The sequence below is a fragment of the Dromiciops gliroides genome, chromosome 4, assembly GCF_019393635.1.
Source record: "Dromiciops gliroides isolate mDroGli1 chromosome 4, mDroGli1.pri, whole genome shotgun sequence".
Taxonomy (NCBI): Eukaryota; Metazoa; Chordata; class Mammalia; order Microbiotheria; family Microbiotheriidae; genus Dromiciops; species Dromiciops gliroides.
This window is the reverse complement of record NC_057864.1, coordinates 465,278,702-465,296,077: the sequence shown is the minus strand read 5'-3', so window position 1 is coordinate 465,296,077 and position 17,376 is coordinate 465,278,702. Positions and strand designations below refer to the sequence as shown.

The 17,376-nt window shown below is 45.9% G+C and overlaps 1 protein-coding gene across 1 annotated transcript in view; it reads right to left on the bottom strand.

Annotated features, from left to right (window-relative positions):
- Positions 1-13,467: 13,467 nt before the first annotated feature.
- Positions 13,468-17,376, bottom strand: part of VPS53 (VPS53 subunit of GARP complex) — a 132,150-nt gene continuing 128,241 nt past the window's right edge. Inside the window, 1 exon segment of the mRNA XM_044002590.1 lies at positions 13,468-17,170. Coding sequence (XP_043858525.1) covers positions 17,000-17,170 — 171 coding nt within the window. The 3' untranslated portion in view covers positions 13,468-16,999.

Genomic DNA, 17,376 nt, shown 5'->3' with positions numbered 1-17,376 from the left:
CTATCCTTATTTTATAACTGAGGAAAGTGAAGCCCAAAGGTTAAGAGACTTGCCCAAGGTCACACAGGGAGAAGCAGAACTGGGATTTGATCCAGGTCATTCCTCCAATTTCCTCTGACCCCACTTAGTGCCCCTTCCATTGGACTACCTGAGGTCACCTAGGCAGTAAATGGTAAGAAGTGAGATTTGAACCCAGGTCCTCTGATACCAAGTCCAGGGCTGAACCAAATGGAAGCTCACCGGGCCAGGCCATCAGGCTGCTCACTGAAATTTCTGTCTCTCTAGGGTAGATGATCCTTCTAAATGAAACAAACCTAATTTGCTATGAATCTGACTTTACTTGCCGAGAATCCTCCCTCTTATCAGAGTGGCTGACCTTGAGACATAGATAGGAACTAGAAGAGGACCCTAATGCAGTCCCTCTAGGGTCAACCCTAGAGGCTCTTGGGTGCTGGCACCCAAGAGTTGAAGATAATATTCTCTGCCCAAACTATAGGGACCACACCCACTGACTTCAACTTGAATTTGCTCTCAGTCCTTTGGCATTCTGATAACATGGGGATTTGAACAAGACCTTGACTCAGTGGAATCTTAATTATCACACTTCTATCTGGGAGGGGGGCACCATTGTCTAAAGCATCAGTCTCCAAAATGGGGGCTCTAGACCCCTGGAAGGCCATGGTATAACCCCCCACCAAGGTTATGTGATCAGTTAATTAAATGGGTGAGAAGATGGGTATAGGAAAACAGCCAATCAAGAAGCTTGTTTTCATACAACCACACCCTTAACTCTGCCCCCTCCAGAGGCTGTAAAAGTTCTTTCGACTTTAAGGCGGGTCCCTGTTGGTAATTACAATCTAATCTGCACCGTGCACCCAAAGCAGCAGCTGCACAGGTGCCACTGGGAACACTTCTTCTCTTTGTGACTACAGCAGGTGCTGGTGCTGAGCTCTTTACCTGCGCAGCACTCCAGTGCAGAGGCTGGTCAGGGGCTCTCCCACCCTCTCCCACTTTCATTTTTGGGTGAGTCAGTGAGTGGCACAGAAGGGTTGAAATCTACCTCCCAGATGTCATTACATTATCTTTCCCCCCTTCCAAACTTTACCAGGAGTGTTGAGGGGACCACCAAGTGTCATCTTTCTGCTCCTCATTTTCACTCACCCTTCCATCCAATCAAATGGCCAAGTCTTGCCATCTCTCTCTCTCTGTCTCTGTCTCTCTGTCTCTCTCTCCCTCCCTCCCTCTCTGTCTCTGTCTGTCTGTCTGTCCCTGTCTCTGTCTCTCCCTCTCTCTGTCTCTGTCTCTCTCTCTCTCCCTGTCTCTGACTCCCATATCCTCATCTCTCCACTCTAGGATCTTTTGTTGTTTGGGCATATATTGCTCTATCCAAACACATCTTACCAACATCCCCCTGTGGGGACCAGGACACAGTGAGGCTGACTGTTGAAACTGGAGTCTCAGGAGCCGAGTTCCAACTTCAGCTTTGCCATCTATCTGTGACTTTGGACAAGCTGCTTAAGCTCTCTGGTCCTCAGTGTTCACCCCTGTAAAATGACAGGGATGGACTTGACAGCTTCTCAAGTTCCTTCTAGATCTAGCTCTTAGGATTCTCTACCATTTTAGAGACGTTACAACTCACAAAGCACTTTCCCGACAAGGTCCCACCAGGCTGGCCAGTGCACATCAGAGATCTAGAATTAAAAGGGCCTTTAGAGGTCATCTAGCCCCATTGCCCTCCTTTTATAGATGGGGAAACTGAGGCAGAGGAAGATTTTTTTTTTTTTTAGATGACTTGCCCCAGGTCACACTGGTAGCATGTGCCACAAATGGGATTAGAACCCAGGTCCTGACACTACACCTGCACATTTTTTTTTTTTTAATAAATGAGGAAACCCTCTGCTGGACTTGCCCACAGCCTCCCAGCTATCAGGCACAAGAACATGGTCTTGAACCCATGGTTGCCTCGGTGTCAACAGACAATGCCACCCGGGCCTCTGACCTGGGGAGAGAGTGAGCCAATGCTTATGCTAGCGAGGGGCCCTCTCTTTCAACAAGCTGTGCCTCTGGTTGGGCCAGTAAAGAGACTGAGGTTCCTACAGAGAGGCTGTCTTCAGGTCCCCTGCATTCAAAACCAAACAACACAACACAGGAAGCGCCCAGGTGCTTATCAGCTCATCACCCTCAGTGGGGCCTGCTGCTCACTTGAGACAAAGGCCTTTATGGAGAATTCCTAAGAGGAAGCTGAAATGATGCTTATTGAGCCAGAACTCTAGGGAAAGGTTTCTGAATGACATCTAGACTGAGGTGAGGGTCTTATTTCTAGGAGCACAGGATCTTCAAACGAGAAGGGACCTTCAAAGTATTGAGTCCAACATTCTCATTTCAAGATGAGACTGAGGCCAGGTAAGTGACTTGTCTAAGGTCACGATGAGTGCAGCAGTCAGGATTTGAATCCAGCACCTTCTCTGACTGCAATATTGTCGCCCTTCCCTTTCCTTCTGTATTTAGTGAGTAGAGGTGCGACTAGGGTAAGGTCACCAAAGCTGTACCATATGGTGGGAAATTTAGAGGCCACTAAGAATACTGTCCTGGAGCATTCTTCCTCCTCACCACTCACCCAATACCAGCTTTGTCCCAGGACTTAGGTCCGCATCCCTGTGCAGTTGCATTCCTACCCCTTTCTTTTCCCCTTCCAGTAGCAGTCAGTCCTACAGCAGCTTAGACACTGGTATCTCCCTTCTGAAATTGTCCAGGCAAAAAAAAATCACTAGATATAGCTCTGCTGGAGAATAATGTGTGTCTGTTTCTGTATTGGGTGCTATGGGGGCTCCGTTGTCCTTGCTCCCAAAGAGTTTACAATTTAGTTCGGGGGACAAGATTCACACACACACACACACACACACACATGCATCTTTATGTAAATGCAAGATGATATATGGTTCTCAAATGGGTGATGTAGATAGGGTTATTAGAAGTCAGAGAGATATGGAGTGGAGGGGAAGGAGCAGGGGAGTGAGCCTTACCCTCATCAGAATTGGCTCAAAGAGGTAATAACATGCACACTCAATTAGGTATAGTAGTATATTTTGCCCTGAGGGAAAGTGAGAGGGGAAGAGGATAAGGGGGTAAAGGTGAAGGAAGGGAGGGCAGATTGGGGGAGGGGGCAGTAAAAAGCAAAACACTTTTGAGGAAGGATAGGGTGAAAGAAGATAGAAAATAGAGTAAATATCAAGGGGAGGGAATAGGGTGGAGGGTAATATAATTAGCAATTGTAACTGTGGAAGAAATGATGATCAGGATGTTATCAGAAGAACTTATAAAAAATGCAATCCATCTACAGAGATGATGGTATCTGAATACAGATTGAAGTATAATTTTATTTGTTAGTTCCTCTTTCTAAAGTTATTTTGTCTGTTTTCTTTTACAACCTGACTAATGTGGAGATGTTTTTGCATGACTGCACATGTATAACTTATATTGAATTGCTTGATTCCTTAGGGAGGGGTGAGGAGGAAGGGAGGAAGAAAATTTGGAACACGAAGTTTTTTTTGGTTTTGTTTTGTTTTTGTTTTTTTGACGGCAATGAGGGTTAAGTGACTTGCCCAGGGTCACACAGCTAGTTAAGTGTCAAGTGTCTGAGGCTGAATTTGAACTCAGGTCCTCCTGAATCCAAGGCCAGTGCTTTATCCACTGCGCCACCTAGCTGCCCCCCGGAACACGAAGTTTTAAAAAATCAATGTGGGGGAAAAACACACCTCCAAGGAAAAAGGTACCTGCCTCAGGGGTTGTCTTAGGACCCCAGGAAGTCCAAATTAGGATAAGATCTCCCATGTACCTCCTTTTTTTGAATAGAATTTTATTTTCCAAAATATATGTAAAAACAAATTTTAACATCAATTTTTTAAAAAAATTGTTCCAACTTCTCTTTCTCCTCCATTCCCACCCCCCACCCACTAGAACTCAAGCATTTCAAAATAAGTTATACATGAACAGTCATGGAAAGCATTCCCACATTAGCTAGGTTGTGAGAGAAAACAGTCAAAAAACTCCCCAAACTTCAGACTGAGGAATTGTCAAAGAGAAAAAAAAATTTTTTTTTTTAAATGTGTTTCCAGGGGCAGCTAGGTGGCACAGTGGACAGAGCACCGGCCCTGGAACCAGGAGCACCCGAGCCCAAATCTGGCCCCAGACACCCAACACCCACCAGCTGCGCGACCCCGGGCAAACCACCCAATCCCAAATGCCTCACCAAAAGAGAAAAAAAAAAGAAAAGAAAAAAAATGTGTTTCCATCTATTTTCAGATACTATCACTTCTTTCTCTGTAGATGGGTTGCCATTTTCATAGTCCTTCAGGGTTATATTGGACCATTGCCTTGCTGAAAATAACCACATGCTTCCCAGCAGATCATCTTACACGATTGCTGTTATTTTGTATACAGTGCATTTCACTCTGCTTCAGTTCATGTAGGTCTTTCCAGGTTTTTCTGAGAGTCTCCTGTTCATCATAACCTAAATAAAGTACCTTAAACATGACAAAGAATTTTCTTCATATTAGCCCAGCAAAGTCATCATAACTATTTCCCTCCATACTATTCCCTTCCCATGATATTTACTCTATTTTCCATCTTCTTTTAAACTATTCCTCCTCAAAAGTGTTTTACTTCTGACTGTCCCCTCCCCTACTCTGCACTCCCTTTTTTTTCACCCTTCCTTCCTTATCCTCTTCCCCACATACTTTCCTTTAGGGTTAAATAGATTACTCCTCCCAACTGGGTGTGAATGTTATTCCCTCCATGAGCCAACTCTGATGAGTTTAAGGTCTTTGAGCTAATTCTTTGTTCCAAATTTTCTTCCTCTCTCTCTCCTCAACCCTCCCTATGAAATCAAGCAATTCAATATTTCATACTTGTGCTGTTATGCAGAACATCTTTACCTTCCTCGAAAGTATTTTGCTTTTTACTACTCTCTCCCCGAATCTGCCCTTCTCTCCTCCCCACCCCCTTATCTCCCTCCCCTCCCTTCGGGCAAAAATATATTACTATACCCACTTGGGTATGTATGTTAGTCCTTCTTTGAGTCAATTCTGATGATATTAAGGTTCACTCACTCCCCAATTCCTTCCCCCTCTTCCCCTCCCCTCCATAAGCTTTTTTCTTGTTTCCTTTATGTGAACAACCTCTCCCCAGACCATCTCTCCCCTTCCCCGTCTCCCAGTCTATTTCTCCTACACCTCAACCCTATTTTAAGGATGTCATTATGGGCTAGTTAGGTGGCACAGTGGACAATGCACCAGCCCTGGACCCAGGAGGCCCCAAGCCCAAATCTGGCCCCAGACATAAGACACCCCACACAGAACAAAACATAACATCCGGGGCAGCTAGGTGGCGCAGTGAATAGAGCACGGGCCCTGGAGTCAGGAGTACCTGAGTTCAAATCCGGCCTCAGACACTTAACACTTACTAGCTGTGTGACCCTGGGCAAGTCACTTAACCCCCCATTGCCTCACTAAAAAAAAACAAACAAACAAACAAACCATAACATCCCTTCGTATTCAGTTCAGACCTGTGTCCTCTGTTAAATCCTTACTGATATAGTTCTTATGAGTTTGAAGTATTATCTTCCCATGTAGGAATATAAATAGTTTGATCTTTTAATATCCATCATGAAGTCTTTTTCCTGTTTATCTTTTTATGCTTCTCCAGGGTCTTGTATTTGAAAGTCAAATTTTCTATTCAGTTCAGGTCTTTTCATAACAAATGCCTGAAAGTCTTCTTTCTCCTTGAAGTTCCATGTTTGCCTCTGAAAGATGATGCTTAGTTTTGCTGGGTACATGATTTTTGGCTGTAGTTCCAGTTCTTTTGCCCTCTGGAATATCATATTCCATGCCCTTTAATGTAGAAGCTGCTAGATCTTGCTTTATCCTTATTGGAGCTCCACAGTATTTAAATTCCTTTTTTCTAGCTGCTTGCAATATTTTCTCCTTGACCTGGGAGTTCTGGAATTTGGCTATAATATTCCTGGAGGTTTTCCTTTTGGGATCTCTTTCAGGAGGTGATCGGTAGATTCTTTCAATTTCTATTTTAGCTTCTGCTTCTAGAATATCAGGGCAATTTTCCCTCACAATCTCTTGGAGGATGGTGTCTAAGCTCTTGTTTTGGTCATGGTTTTCAGGTAGTCCAATGATTTTCAAATTCTCTCTCCTAGATTTATTTTCTAGGTCAGCTGTTTTTCCAAGGAGATATTTCACATTGCCCTCTATTTTTTCATTCAATTAGATTTGCTTTACTGTGTCTTGGTTTCTCATAAAGTCACTAGTTTCCATTTGTTCAATCCTAATTCTTAGGCAATTATTTTCAGCAGACAGTTTTTTAATCTCCTTTTCCATTTGGCTTTTCAAACTGTTGACTTTTTTCTCATGACTCTCCTGCATTGCTCTCATTTCTCTTTCCATTCCTTCCTCTCTTTCTCTACATCTTCGTTCTATCTCTCCTACTTTCTCTTCAAAGTCCCTTTTGAGAGCTTCCATGGCCTGAGACCAGTTCATATTTTTCTTGGAAGCTTTGGATGTTGGAGCTTTGACCCTATTATTATCTTCTTCTTCTGAGGATGTATTGTGGTCTACCTTTCCCCCAAAGAAGTTTTCGATGGTCTTCTGCTTTCTCTGCCTACTCATCCTGGCTTACTGTTTCTTGACTTTTTACTCCTTAAAGTGTAGCGCTGCTTCCAGGACACACTGTTTGTGCTACAGCATGGCCCAGGGGATGATTGGGCTTCTTCTCAGCCTACCTGGCTTGTGAGTAATCACAGCCGCTTTCTCTTTGACCTGGAAACAGAAGTCTGATTGAACTCTGATTCTCTATGGTCGGAAGCTTGGCGTGCTTTTACCCCTCCCCCACTGGGCCACCATCACTCGATTCTGCCCACTGGTTCAGACCCAGGGCGCTTTGCCCCAACTCCAGTAGATACTGCCTCCACTTCACCCCGGCCTACCGTCGAACCCCCTCACCAGTCTGTGATCGGAGCCTCAGAAGCTGCTGGTGCGGAAGACTCTGACGTGTTGGAAGCACTGTCCCTGGCTGGGTCCGGACCGCGCGCTGAGCTGTTCAGCCTGATCAGTAGGTGATCAGAATTGCCCTCTTTTGCGGAGAAACAGTCTCACTCTGTTCTTATGTGCATAAGGTTGTTCTGGGTTTTGATTTTTATCGCATTATTTGGGCATGAATGGACGGGTTTATCTGGAGCTTGTGGGAATCACAGCCTCTCCTCCGCCATCTTGGCTCCGCCCCCATGTACCTCCTTTAGAAGGAGATTAGGGTAATGAGGAGATACCTACTTTTCTCACTATAAACATAACCATTTTCCTCTCCCTATTCAAGACACTTATTTCTTTGGTGTCTCCCTGTGGTCTCACAATATTTTAATAAAACGTAGGAAACTGAAAAAAAAAAGTCAGGGAAGGGTGAAATTGGTATGGGTTGTAGTTGCAAGGGAAGACTTCATGGGACCTAGGCCTTGAAGGGTGGCTAGCATGTGGACTAGTATTCCAGGTAGGATGAACACAGCATGAGTAAGAGAAGGAAAAGAACATAGAACTTCCAGGAACAGCGAGGAGGATGTGCTGACGGGGAGAGCTTACATGTGGGTGAGGAACAAGGTCTCAGAAGGAAAAAGGGACTCAATTATGAAGTGGTTTTAATACCAGAATGACCCTGAAGTTGATTAGAGAGGGAAAAAAAGAACAAGGCAGAAGGGACAGATATTTTAGGAAGATTTTAAAAATGCCAATAGACCCGATGGCCTGGAGGAAGGAGAGACTGAAGGCAGGCAGGCCCAGTTAGGGGTGCACTGAGATAAACCAGGGGTGAGCTCACCACAATCTGGACCAGAGTGAAGGCAACCTGGGAGAACAATTGTAAAAAAATCTTAGGGCAGCAGTGGATAAAGCACCGGCCTTGGATTCAGGAGGACCTGAGTTCAAATCCAGCCTCAGACACTTGACACTTACTAGCTGTGTGACCCTGGGCAAGTCACTTAACCCTCATTGCCCTGCAAAAAAAAAAAAAAATCAAAGGGAGTTCTTAGATTTTGAGCCCAGGTGACTGGGAGGATGGTGGCATTCACAGAAATGGAGAACTTGGAAGGAAGAGTGAAGATGGTAGTGGAAAGAACACTGGATTAGTGTTATCCTGGGCCTTTTCAAGGGCTTGCTTCATTGTCCTACTCCCAAGTACATCAGTACATCCAAGAGTTCATAGGATTGTAGAGGAAAAGCTAAGATGGACCCAGAAGGTCATCCAGTCCAATTGCCCCATTTTACAGTTGGGGAAACTGAGACCCAGGAGGTGATTGATCCAAGGTCACACAAGAAGTGGAAGTGTCTGGATTCAAACCCAAGATGTCATTGTTGAGGTCTGGGGAGAAGTGCCCGAGTTGTGGCTCCTGGGGATGGCTCTTGTGCAGTCCTCACACTTAGTGTTCTTTCTCTTGGCTGAACTTCATCCATAATCCCAGTCCCTTCTTGAGACTGCTATGACCTCAATCCTGGCTAACACCCTTCAGGGGGATTCTGTGGTTAACCCTGAATCTAGATTGTGCCATCTCCCTGGATGCTGCTGACCAATCCAATAGGAACAACTGCCTGATCCCAGAAGGTCAGAGCTGGGAGGGCCCTTGGAAACTCTCTCCATTTCCCTCCTTTTACAGAGAAGGCAACTGAAGCCCCCAGAAGGTGTGACTTCCCAAAGGTCTCAAGTGACAAGATTGGGACTTGGAAGGGGGTCTCCAGGCCCCCGACCCAGCATGCTCTCTACCTCACCACCCGGGGATGTTTTGCTTCTCAAATGGGGAGGGGAGGCATGCTGAGTCACACTCTCCCAGACTCCCTTGTGACCAAGGCTATAGCAGCCTGGGGTTTGAGGTGCTGTTTGTGGTGGGGGAAGGAGCAAAGCCAGCGGACTCATCACCAACTGACCTCCTGACCTCCATCTCAGTATTCTGAAGCGCACATCAAACCCTTAGGATTCTTCCACAGTGAAGGCAGAGATGCAGCAGACATGTAGATGAGGGTGTGGGTGTCTGTGTGTTTGTGAACTGATGTTTTCTTTAAACAGCATTTGATATTTTTTCCATTGCCTGTTAAAGCTCTTCAGCTGCCGCCCCGGCTAGCCGGGATGGTTTTATTTTTTAAAGAATCCCGTGGAATGTGGTCTCTTTAGCAGCTGCTGCATTTCCCCTCTCCCTGGGAAGACGCTCCCTCCTGGGACAGCTTGAAACAAACAAGAGGAAGAAACTTGAGTTTCCTTCTGCTCGTTCACCTGAGAATTGCCGTCCAATCTAAAAAATAGTTTTCACAGCTCCGGAAGGAGGAAGGAAGATTGATGGAGAGGCTGCCTGTCCCGCCCCCTGCCCCCCGGCCCACGTGCTGAAAAAGCACCAAGGTTGCCAGGACACTGCCAAAAGCTACTGGACAAAACCTACCAGAGGCCTTGGGTCCCTGAGTATCTTCATAAGGGGAAATTTCCCAAACCATTCCCTTAGGTTTCTCCAGGACAATAAATGCTTTAGATCAACCCTCCCCCTTCTCGATCTGGAGAAATGACCAGATAGGGACTGTTCAGGTGGATGGACTTGGGGGAAAGCTGAAGGTGCTTTGAGGAGACACCACAAAGGAACCCAGGATGACTGAGAGAGAGCTCCTAGCTTCTAGTCTGGACCACTTGGCCCAGAAAAACACTGCTCCGTCTTGTCTCCCCAGACACATGCGGGCCCGGGGCCCAGCGCACAGTCAGAAGGGGCTCTTGTCGCCTCTAGGAGCAGACAGAGGCAGAGGCTGTCCTTTAAGGCCACTAGACACCATGCAAAATGAGCTCTGGAAAAAAGCCTCTGGCAACCCTCACAATTGGCATTCAGAGGAAATTTGCCACAGTTTCCACAACACTCACACTGGCCAATTCAAGTCAGGGGAAAAGTTCACTTCTTGGCCTTAACAGGTCTTCTCCCTAAATACTACAGAAATAGCGGCTGGAAGGGCCAGGAGAATATGCGATTCAAAGGCGCTCTTGGAACCTGTCTCCTTACTCCTTGAGGAAGACTGATTTTGTAATCATGCCCTAAAAAGGCAAAGGAAGGCTAGGTCTTCACATTCTTTCTGCGGATGGAACATTTGTTCAGGCAGCAGGATGGGACACTGAGCTTCTTTACTTGGGTCATTTTAACGAAGTGGTTCCAGGAACAAGCTAACCCCCATGTTCTAGGAGACTGAAGACTGGCTAAGGCTTTCCCCAGCTCCGTCACATAAATCCCAGTATGAAGAGCACTTTCTCCTTACAATGGAGCCAACACTGGAGCATCAGACGAATCAGTCTCTCTCTCTCTCTCTCTCTCTCTCTCTCTCTCTCTCTCTCTCTCTCTCTCTCTCTTTCTCACACACACACACACACACACACACACACACACACACACACTCATTCTTCCTCATATAACCAATGCCTCTGAGTTAAAAACATTTTTGACAAGCGTGGTACCTCCTCATGGATTTAGAAAGCAAAACGGTTCGCTTTAGAAATAATTACATTGGGGGGCAGCTAGGTGGCACAGTGGATAAAAGCACCAGCTCTGGATTTAGGAGGACCTGAGTTCAAATCCAGCCTCAGACACTTGATACTTACTAGCTATGGGACACTGAGCAAGTCACTTAACCCTCATTGCCCTGCAAAAAAAAAAATTGCTTTGTTAGAATTGAAATACCCGAGTATTTCCAATACCAGGTAAATCGATTAGGTGACTAAGCGGTTCATCTATGTGTGTGCCACCTCCCCAAATGCTATGACCTTAGGAAATGTACCCAAGCTTCAGGGAGGCAGATTCTGATGACAAGGTTCAGAAGGCCGAGTTTTCCTCCTGTCGCCTGTGAAAACACACCATACACAGTTACAATCCGATAGAAGAAAACGTTTCTCATGATCTGAGCTGCCTAAAAGTGTAACGGGCTTGGTTTGGGGGTGATTCCTTTTGACCAGAGGAATTTAGGCAAAGGCTGACCGCCCACCCTGAAGGCCCCTGTCAAGATGATTCAAGTTCAAGTTTCGATTAGATGAGATGACTTCTATGGTTCCCACGACACTGCTAATACCAGGAGATTCTATAATCCTTGTTAAGAGGGAGTACAAGATGAGAAAATGATCTCCCAAATTTTTTGCTAAAAAAAGATTCACTTCTCCATCCGCTAAGGAAACTGTAAGGCCCCCTAAAAGGTCTTCATTAAATAAAACAAAAACAAGAAAACCCACAGATGCCCAAGCAGTTACTGGGGATACAGAATCAGCTTCCTCATGTAACCTCTTGGGGGACCCAATCAAATGGCTCCAAATAGAAACACAATTTGCAGGTTTCCCGAACAGAAATCTGGAAGAAAAGTCGGCCAAAGAGGTCAAGCTACTGGGAAAGGCCAAAGTCGGTAGTTGAACAATTCGAGAACACTTAGAAGGCAAGGGTGTTTGCACCATTCTAACGCCATCCATAACGGCATCTTTTCTTCTTGTTTTTTTTTGCAGGGCAATGAGGGTTAAGTGACTTGTCCAGGGTCACACAGCTAGTAAGTGTCAAGTGTCTGATCCCAGATTTGAACTCAGGTCCTCCTAGCTAGGCACCACCTAGCTGCCCCTGCATCTTTTCTTCTTGCTCTCTTCAGTTCTAACTGCCAGACGCAGCAGCCTCATCTCTGTCCTCATTCTCCTTGAGGTGTCCACAGCCTTTGCTTTGTCACTGAGAATCACTCTCTCCTCCTTGATAAACTCCTCTCTAGGTTTTCAGGGCATCGCTCTTTCTTGGTTCTCCTCCTCCCTATCTGACCACCCCTTCTCAGTCCCCTTTCCTGGATCTCTGTCCGGGTCATGCCCGATAAATATGGGTGCCCCCCAAAGCTTGGTTCTGCTCCCTCTTCTGCTTTACTTTGTTCCCAAGTCTTTTGCTAGATGATCTCATCAGCTCCCATAGATTCAATGAACATATTTATGCAGATGATTCCCAGATTTGTCCAGCCCTAACCTCTCTTCTGACCTCCAGTCTCATATCCTCCAAACTGCTATTGGCCATCTCGAAATGGGTATCCTGTAGACATCTTAAACTCAATTATGTCCCTCCAAATCTGCCTATTAACTGTCCAGGGAAGACCATCCTCCCAGTCATGTAGGATCACATTGTCTTCCTGGGCTTCTCATTTCCCACCATTCTATCCAAACTGTTGCTGAGGCCTGACATTTCCACCTTCATAACATCTCAACTCTGTCCCCTTGTCTCCTCAGACACCACCACCACTGGTGTGCAGGCCCTCATAACTTCATGCCTGGACTAAACAAGAGCCTGCTGGTTGGTTTCCCTCCCTCAAATCTCTCCCCACTCCAAACCACCCTCCATTCAGCCATCAAATCGATCTTCATGATGTACAAATCACATATCCCCTTCTATCCCCCCTTGCTGAATAAGCTCTAGGGGCTTCCTATCATCTCTAATCCTGTTTGCCTTTGAAAGCCAGGTTATGGCCCCTTTGATAGCTGTGATTCAGCGATGCTGCACTGGCTTCCCTCTAGCCCCCGGGGAGGAAGCCCTTCCCAGGACTGCTTAATCCTAGCGCCTCCCCTTTGAGACAACCCCCAATTCATCCTTTCGCTTCTCTGTGAATCTGTCTGCGGGCAGTCTCCTCTATCAGACTGGGAGAGCAGGATCTTTTTCTGTCTCCCTGTAGCCTCAGCAGTTAGCACAGTGCCTGACTTATAGTTGCTGTTCATCCTTTGTTTCTGAAGGGGACCAGTGACATCCCAGGGGATGTCTTGACCTGTGAATCAATGGGATGGATATAAGTGAGGCAGAGTTGTACAAAGTCATCAGCCTCACTTTTTTTTTTTTTTTTTTGGCAGGGAAACAAGGGTTAAGTGACTTTCCCAGAGTCACACAGCTAGTAAGTGTCAAGGGTCTGAGGCTGGATTTGAACTAAGGTCTTCCTGAATTTCGGGCCAGTGCTTTATCCACTCTGTCACCTAGCTGCTCCCTCATTCTCTCTTCTTGAGTCATCAAAGTCCACTGGCAGGACAAAAGTCAAGACTGGCACATAGTAGGTACTTAATGCTTGCTGACTTGACTTGTTGCTAGACAAGTATTCTAAAACAGGCTCATTAATGCCATTTCCCATTCCTGAACACTGTCTTCAGCATGTCAGAAGACCTTAGAGGAGGGATGCAGTGACTTTGGGAGGGAGGACCCAGACAGTGAGAGAGATGAACACGGCGCCCACATGGTTTCTTTCCTGGTGATTCTCGTTCCTGCTGTCCACTCTGCTTTCTGTCAGCAGTAATGAAACTCATTCTAGCAAATGACATACAATAATGGTTTAATTAGCTACAGTGTCACGCTCCAATATACACCAAGAAATCACTTCCAGATGGGGAACATAAAAAACATTTACGACAAAAAAACACCATCCTTTTATTGGAAGGAAATTTACATCTTATTTAGGTGTCCAATCGGAGGGCTCCAGAAGCACCCTGTTTGATAAATACAAGGAAATAGGAAATAATTTTACATACAAAAGACAAGCACACCCTTTGTGTAGACTGGCTTTCCAATATGCCTGCGCATTGGGTATTTGGCTCGATTCTCTTACCACCACCATGCTCATTGTGAATAAAGATCCTGACCAGAACAAGCCACATAAACCATCTGCCCTCATCCTACCAGCACCCTGGTTACATTGGTGATGTAAAAGGGAGCCGAGGCACCTTGGCTAGAGTATCTATAGTATTTCACTACAAACAACTATATAACTACCAACATCTGGCAGAGCTTGCTGGCTCTCTCGGCCAATTTGCCTCCAGTCTGCAGGATCTTTCCGGAGCTGGCCTACATGCTCTGTTACATTTATCTCTAGGAGAACATCTGCTAGTGAGCCTGCTCAAATGAACTGACTGAATGGGAGAAAGCAGAAAGGGGCTGTGTCATGGAAGGTAGGGCAAAGCAGTTGTCCAGCGGCTGACGTGCAGACCAGCAAGTTCAAATGGTTGTTTTTGCGTGGGGAAAAACAAGAGCCCATCGAATTCATTCTGTCATTGAAAGCGGAGGTTCGAACTCTCTAGAAACAAAGCACATTCCATGATTGTTTTTACTGTCAGATCCCATCATTCATCAGTTCCTATGTGCATGCTAAGACAACGTCCCTGGCACTGGCTTCACTAGGCTGGACTCTTCCTGCTCAGATGAGCCTTACTGATTTTTCACTCAAAATTATCCAAATGAAAGAACAACCCCCGACCCAGCCCAAATGGAAGAACATGGGGGTTGTAAATGGCTAATATCATATGCAGACATTTGGGTTTAGCCACTTTCAAGTGTTTTTTCCTTAAAAGATTTGGGAAATTGAGAGGAGGCACCTATTTAAAGGGAACCAAATAACGAAGTTGCCATTGTTGCTCTCTTGTCAGGCAGGTTGCTGAGAAGTAAGACCAATGCTGCTGGATCGAACATCAAGAGTCTAGTCAGAGTGGAAAAAGTCAGGCTTGAGGCATGGTCTGTAACATCAACATCCACTATAAATTTAAAGCAGTGAGCAATCAGCAAAGAACACCTGTGATGTCTGAACTACATCTAATAGACAATAAATATATTTTGGTTAAAGAGCAAGTAAGACGTCCATAGTGTCACCACACGAGGCCCATCTGTACTGTTTGGCCTGGGGACCACAGCACTTCATCCAAGACCTACTGACACCCACTGGCCCCTTCAGAAAGGAGGCACTGGAGACCCAAGGCATTGAGGAGTAAATGCATCTGAGCAGATCATCTCAGAAAGGAACCAATAAGAATGAAACCGCCTCACTAAGTACTGAGAACTAGGCCTTTAACAACCTGCTAAGACAGTAATCTCTAAAAAAACCTCCTGGAGACAAAAGAGAATCAGAGATGGACTGAAGCCAAAGCAACTATCCTAAATATGGTGGGAAAGGGCAATGCTGACTTCCAAGAAAGGAAGAAGTAAAATTCAATTAGTGACAGCTGAATTACCTTTCCAAAGCCAACCCTGTTACTAGCCTAACACCACTGAAAGGTGTCCATTGCTAGGTCAGCCCAACAGAGTTCTTCATTTACCTAGCCTTTATGTCAAAATAAAATTATACTCTGGAAAACCCTGGTTTTTCACCTATCAATGTCCTGTACTCTAAGAGGTCCAGAATGGAAAAGTCCCTTTAATTAGCAAGAAAAAATGAAAACCAAGGAAATTAATTCAGAAGACCAGAGCTGGGACCAATGAGCCAAATCAGGGAAATGGGTTAATGGGATGGAATGATTAACAGAGAGGGAAGAAGAAAAGCTGCTTTTTAAAAAAAATTTCAAACTCAGATATTTTATGAATTTAGCAGAACCTTTCCTTATCCCCTTTCCCCTTCACAGATCAAGTTGTCCTCTGACATTGGATTTGTTTCAAATGAAGGGCCACATGACATGAACCCTTCTCACACACCCTCTGAAATATATACAACTGAATAAAGGACATAGGCCAATATGGGCCACACTTACCCTGCCATTATTCTCAGTTAACCCCAAACTGGCTTCCCATGAAGTCTGGTAAGTTGCAGATACTTCACACTTTCTATGGCCACAGGAAATGGCTTCCTAATGATAGAAACAGAATCATTTTTCTCTAGGAAAGCAAGGGGCTCTTGTACTATTCTGAGATCAGGTCAGATTAGCCATAGAGGGCCCATGGGGACAGCTCTGGGCAAGGCAGGGCTGGTCCAATGGGCAGGCCAGGAGGTCTAAATGCCAGTTCTTTCAGACTAAGAGTTTACTTCATGAGCCCTTAGTGTTGTTTTCATTAGTAATTAAATAAGATGGCATTGCAGTTATATGTCTATAAAACATTTGCCACTTCAAACTCACGTTGGCTATGGACAGGGACAAGGACTATCTGAATTAAGGGGGAGGGAGGGATGGGGTAGAAAAGCGATCCCATATTCCTCCTTAGTAAGTAGGCTTCAATCTGCCAAAGGAGATTCCTGATTTTGCCTCCTACTCAGCCAAGAGCTACTGAGGCTGTGGGAGTGAGGGCAATGGAAGAGAAGAGCGCAGAAATGGGAATAGGAAGTACGGTTCTGTAGCCCTACTAAGGAAGGATGCTGAGAAGAATCCTTTTCCCAGAGCAGACATCTGTCTACTCTCACAATGACCACAACCTATCCTCAGACGCTCAGCCTCTGAGGGCCTGGCAGAAGAGGCCTCCCTGACACACACACAGAGGGAGAGCTTCACTCAGAAGGCTGGAGAAAGCAGATCCTAAGCTGAAAGGGTGGGAAAGAGAAGAGATGCAGTTCAGCCAAATGGCAGACCCAAAGACAAACTATGTGTTGGGAAAGTTGGTTCAGGAGTGGGCAGGCCCCCAGGAGCATCTGTTCACTCCGCGGTCCCTGTGAGGCAGGGACAAAGACCTCCCGGGGGCTAGCTGGACACAGGTTTCTAGATGGAGAGGGGGAAATGCACTTCTTACTGTAGACTTATCAACGGGCAGTTTCAAGGTGAGGAGCAGGGATCAGTGTTAGTTGTGGGAATGGCTAGAGGTGACATGCAAAGAGTCCCTAAAAATGACATGACAGGGAGAAGCTAGCGGATGAAAAGAAGAAGTGACCTTCCACTTGTTCTGTCTTAAGATTCTGTTTGGAGGCATTAGAGATGGTTTTGAAACAGTCCCTGGTAACAGGGTCTCAAGCAGTGGAAGGCCTAACAAGCCACATCCTTTCCTTTTCTCTTCATAGTTTAGGGAAGGACTAACCACACACTATGGCAAATGTACACTAACAAACCCAAATTTCCCAGGAAAACATGATGGGATGTTGCTGATGTGAGAGTTGGAGAGAGGAGGGGAGAGGCCTAAGGGTCTTCCAAAACAGCTTCCCATTGAGTGTTGGAGGATGCACCACTGTTGGGCAAAAGGGACCCAGGACCCTCTCCTGCTTGCTTAGAGTCTCTTTTTGATGAGCTTCTCCAGTTTTCGGATGCGGGATGATTCTTGTTCAGGGGTTGGTGCCGTCAGGGATGTAGAACCAGGACCCTCTGAGGCTGATGGCGGGGTGGGGAGCCGCTGGCGAAAGAGTTCCAGCATGCTGCTCTGCTCGCTTCTCTTCAGGCCCTGGGGAGAAAAAAGAACCCGTGACACTACTGAGAGAGGAGTGCGCATCACCTGTGCTGGGATGCAGATCCACAGAAGTGGCATGGAGGCTCCAGGCCAGTCTCAGGCCCTCCCTCAGATCTAAGTGCACTCGAAAGGGCTGAGCTTCTACAGGGCACCTGGGAATCCCAGCCTGTCCCACCCCTCCTTTTACAAAAGATGATGCT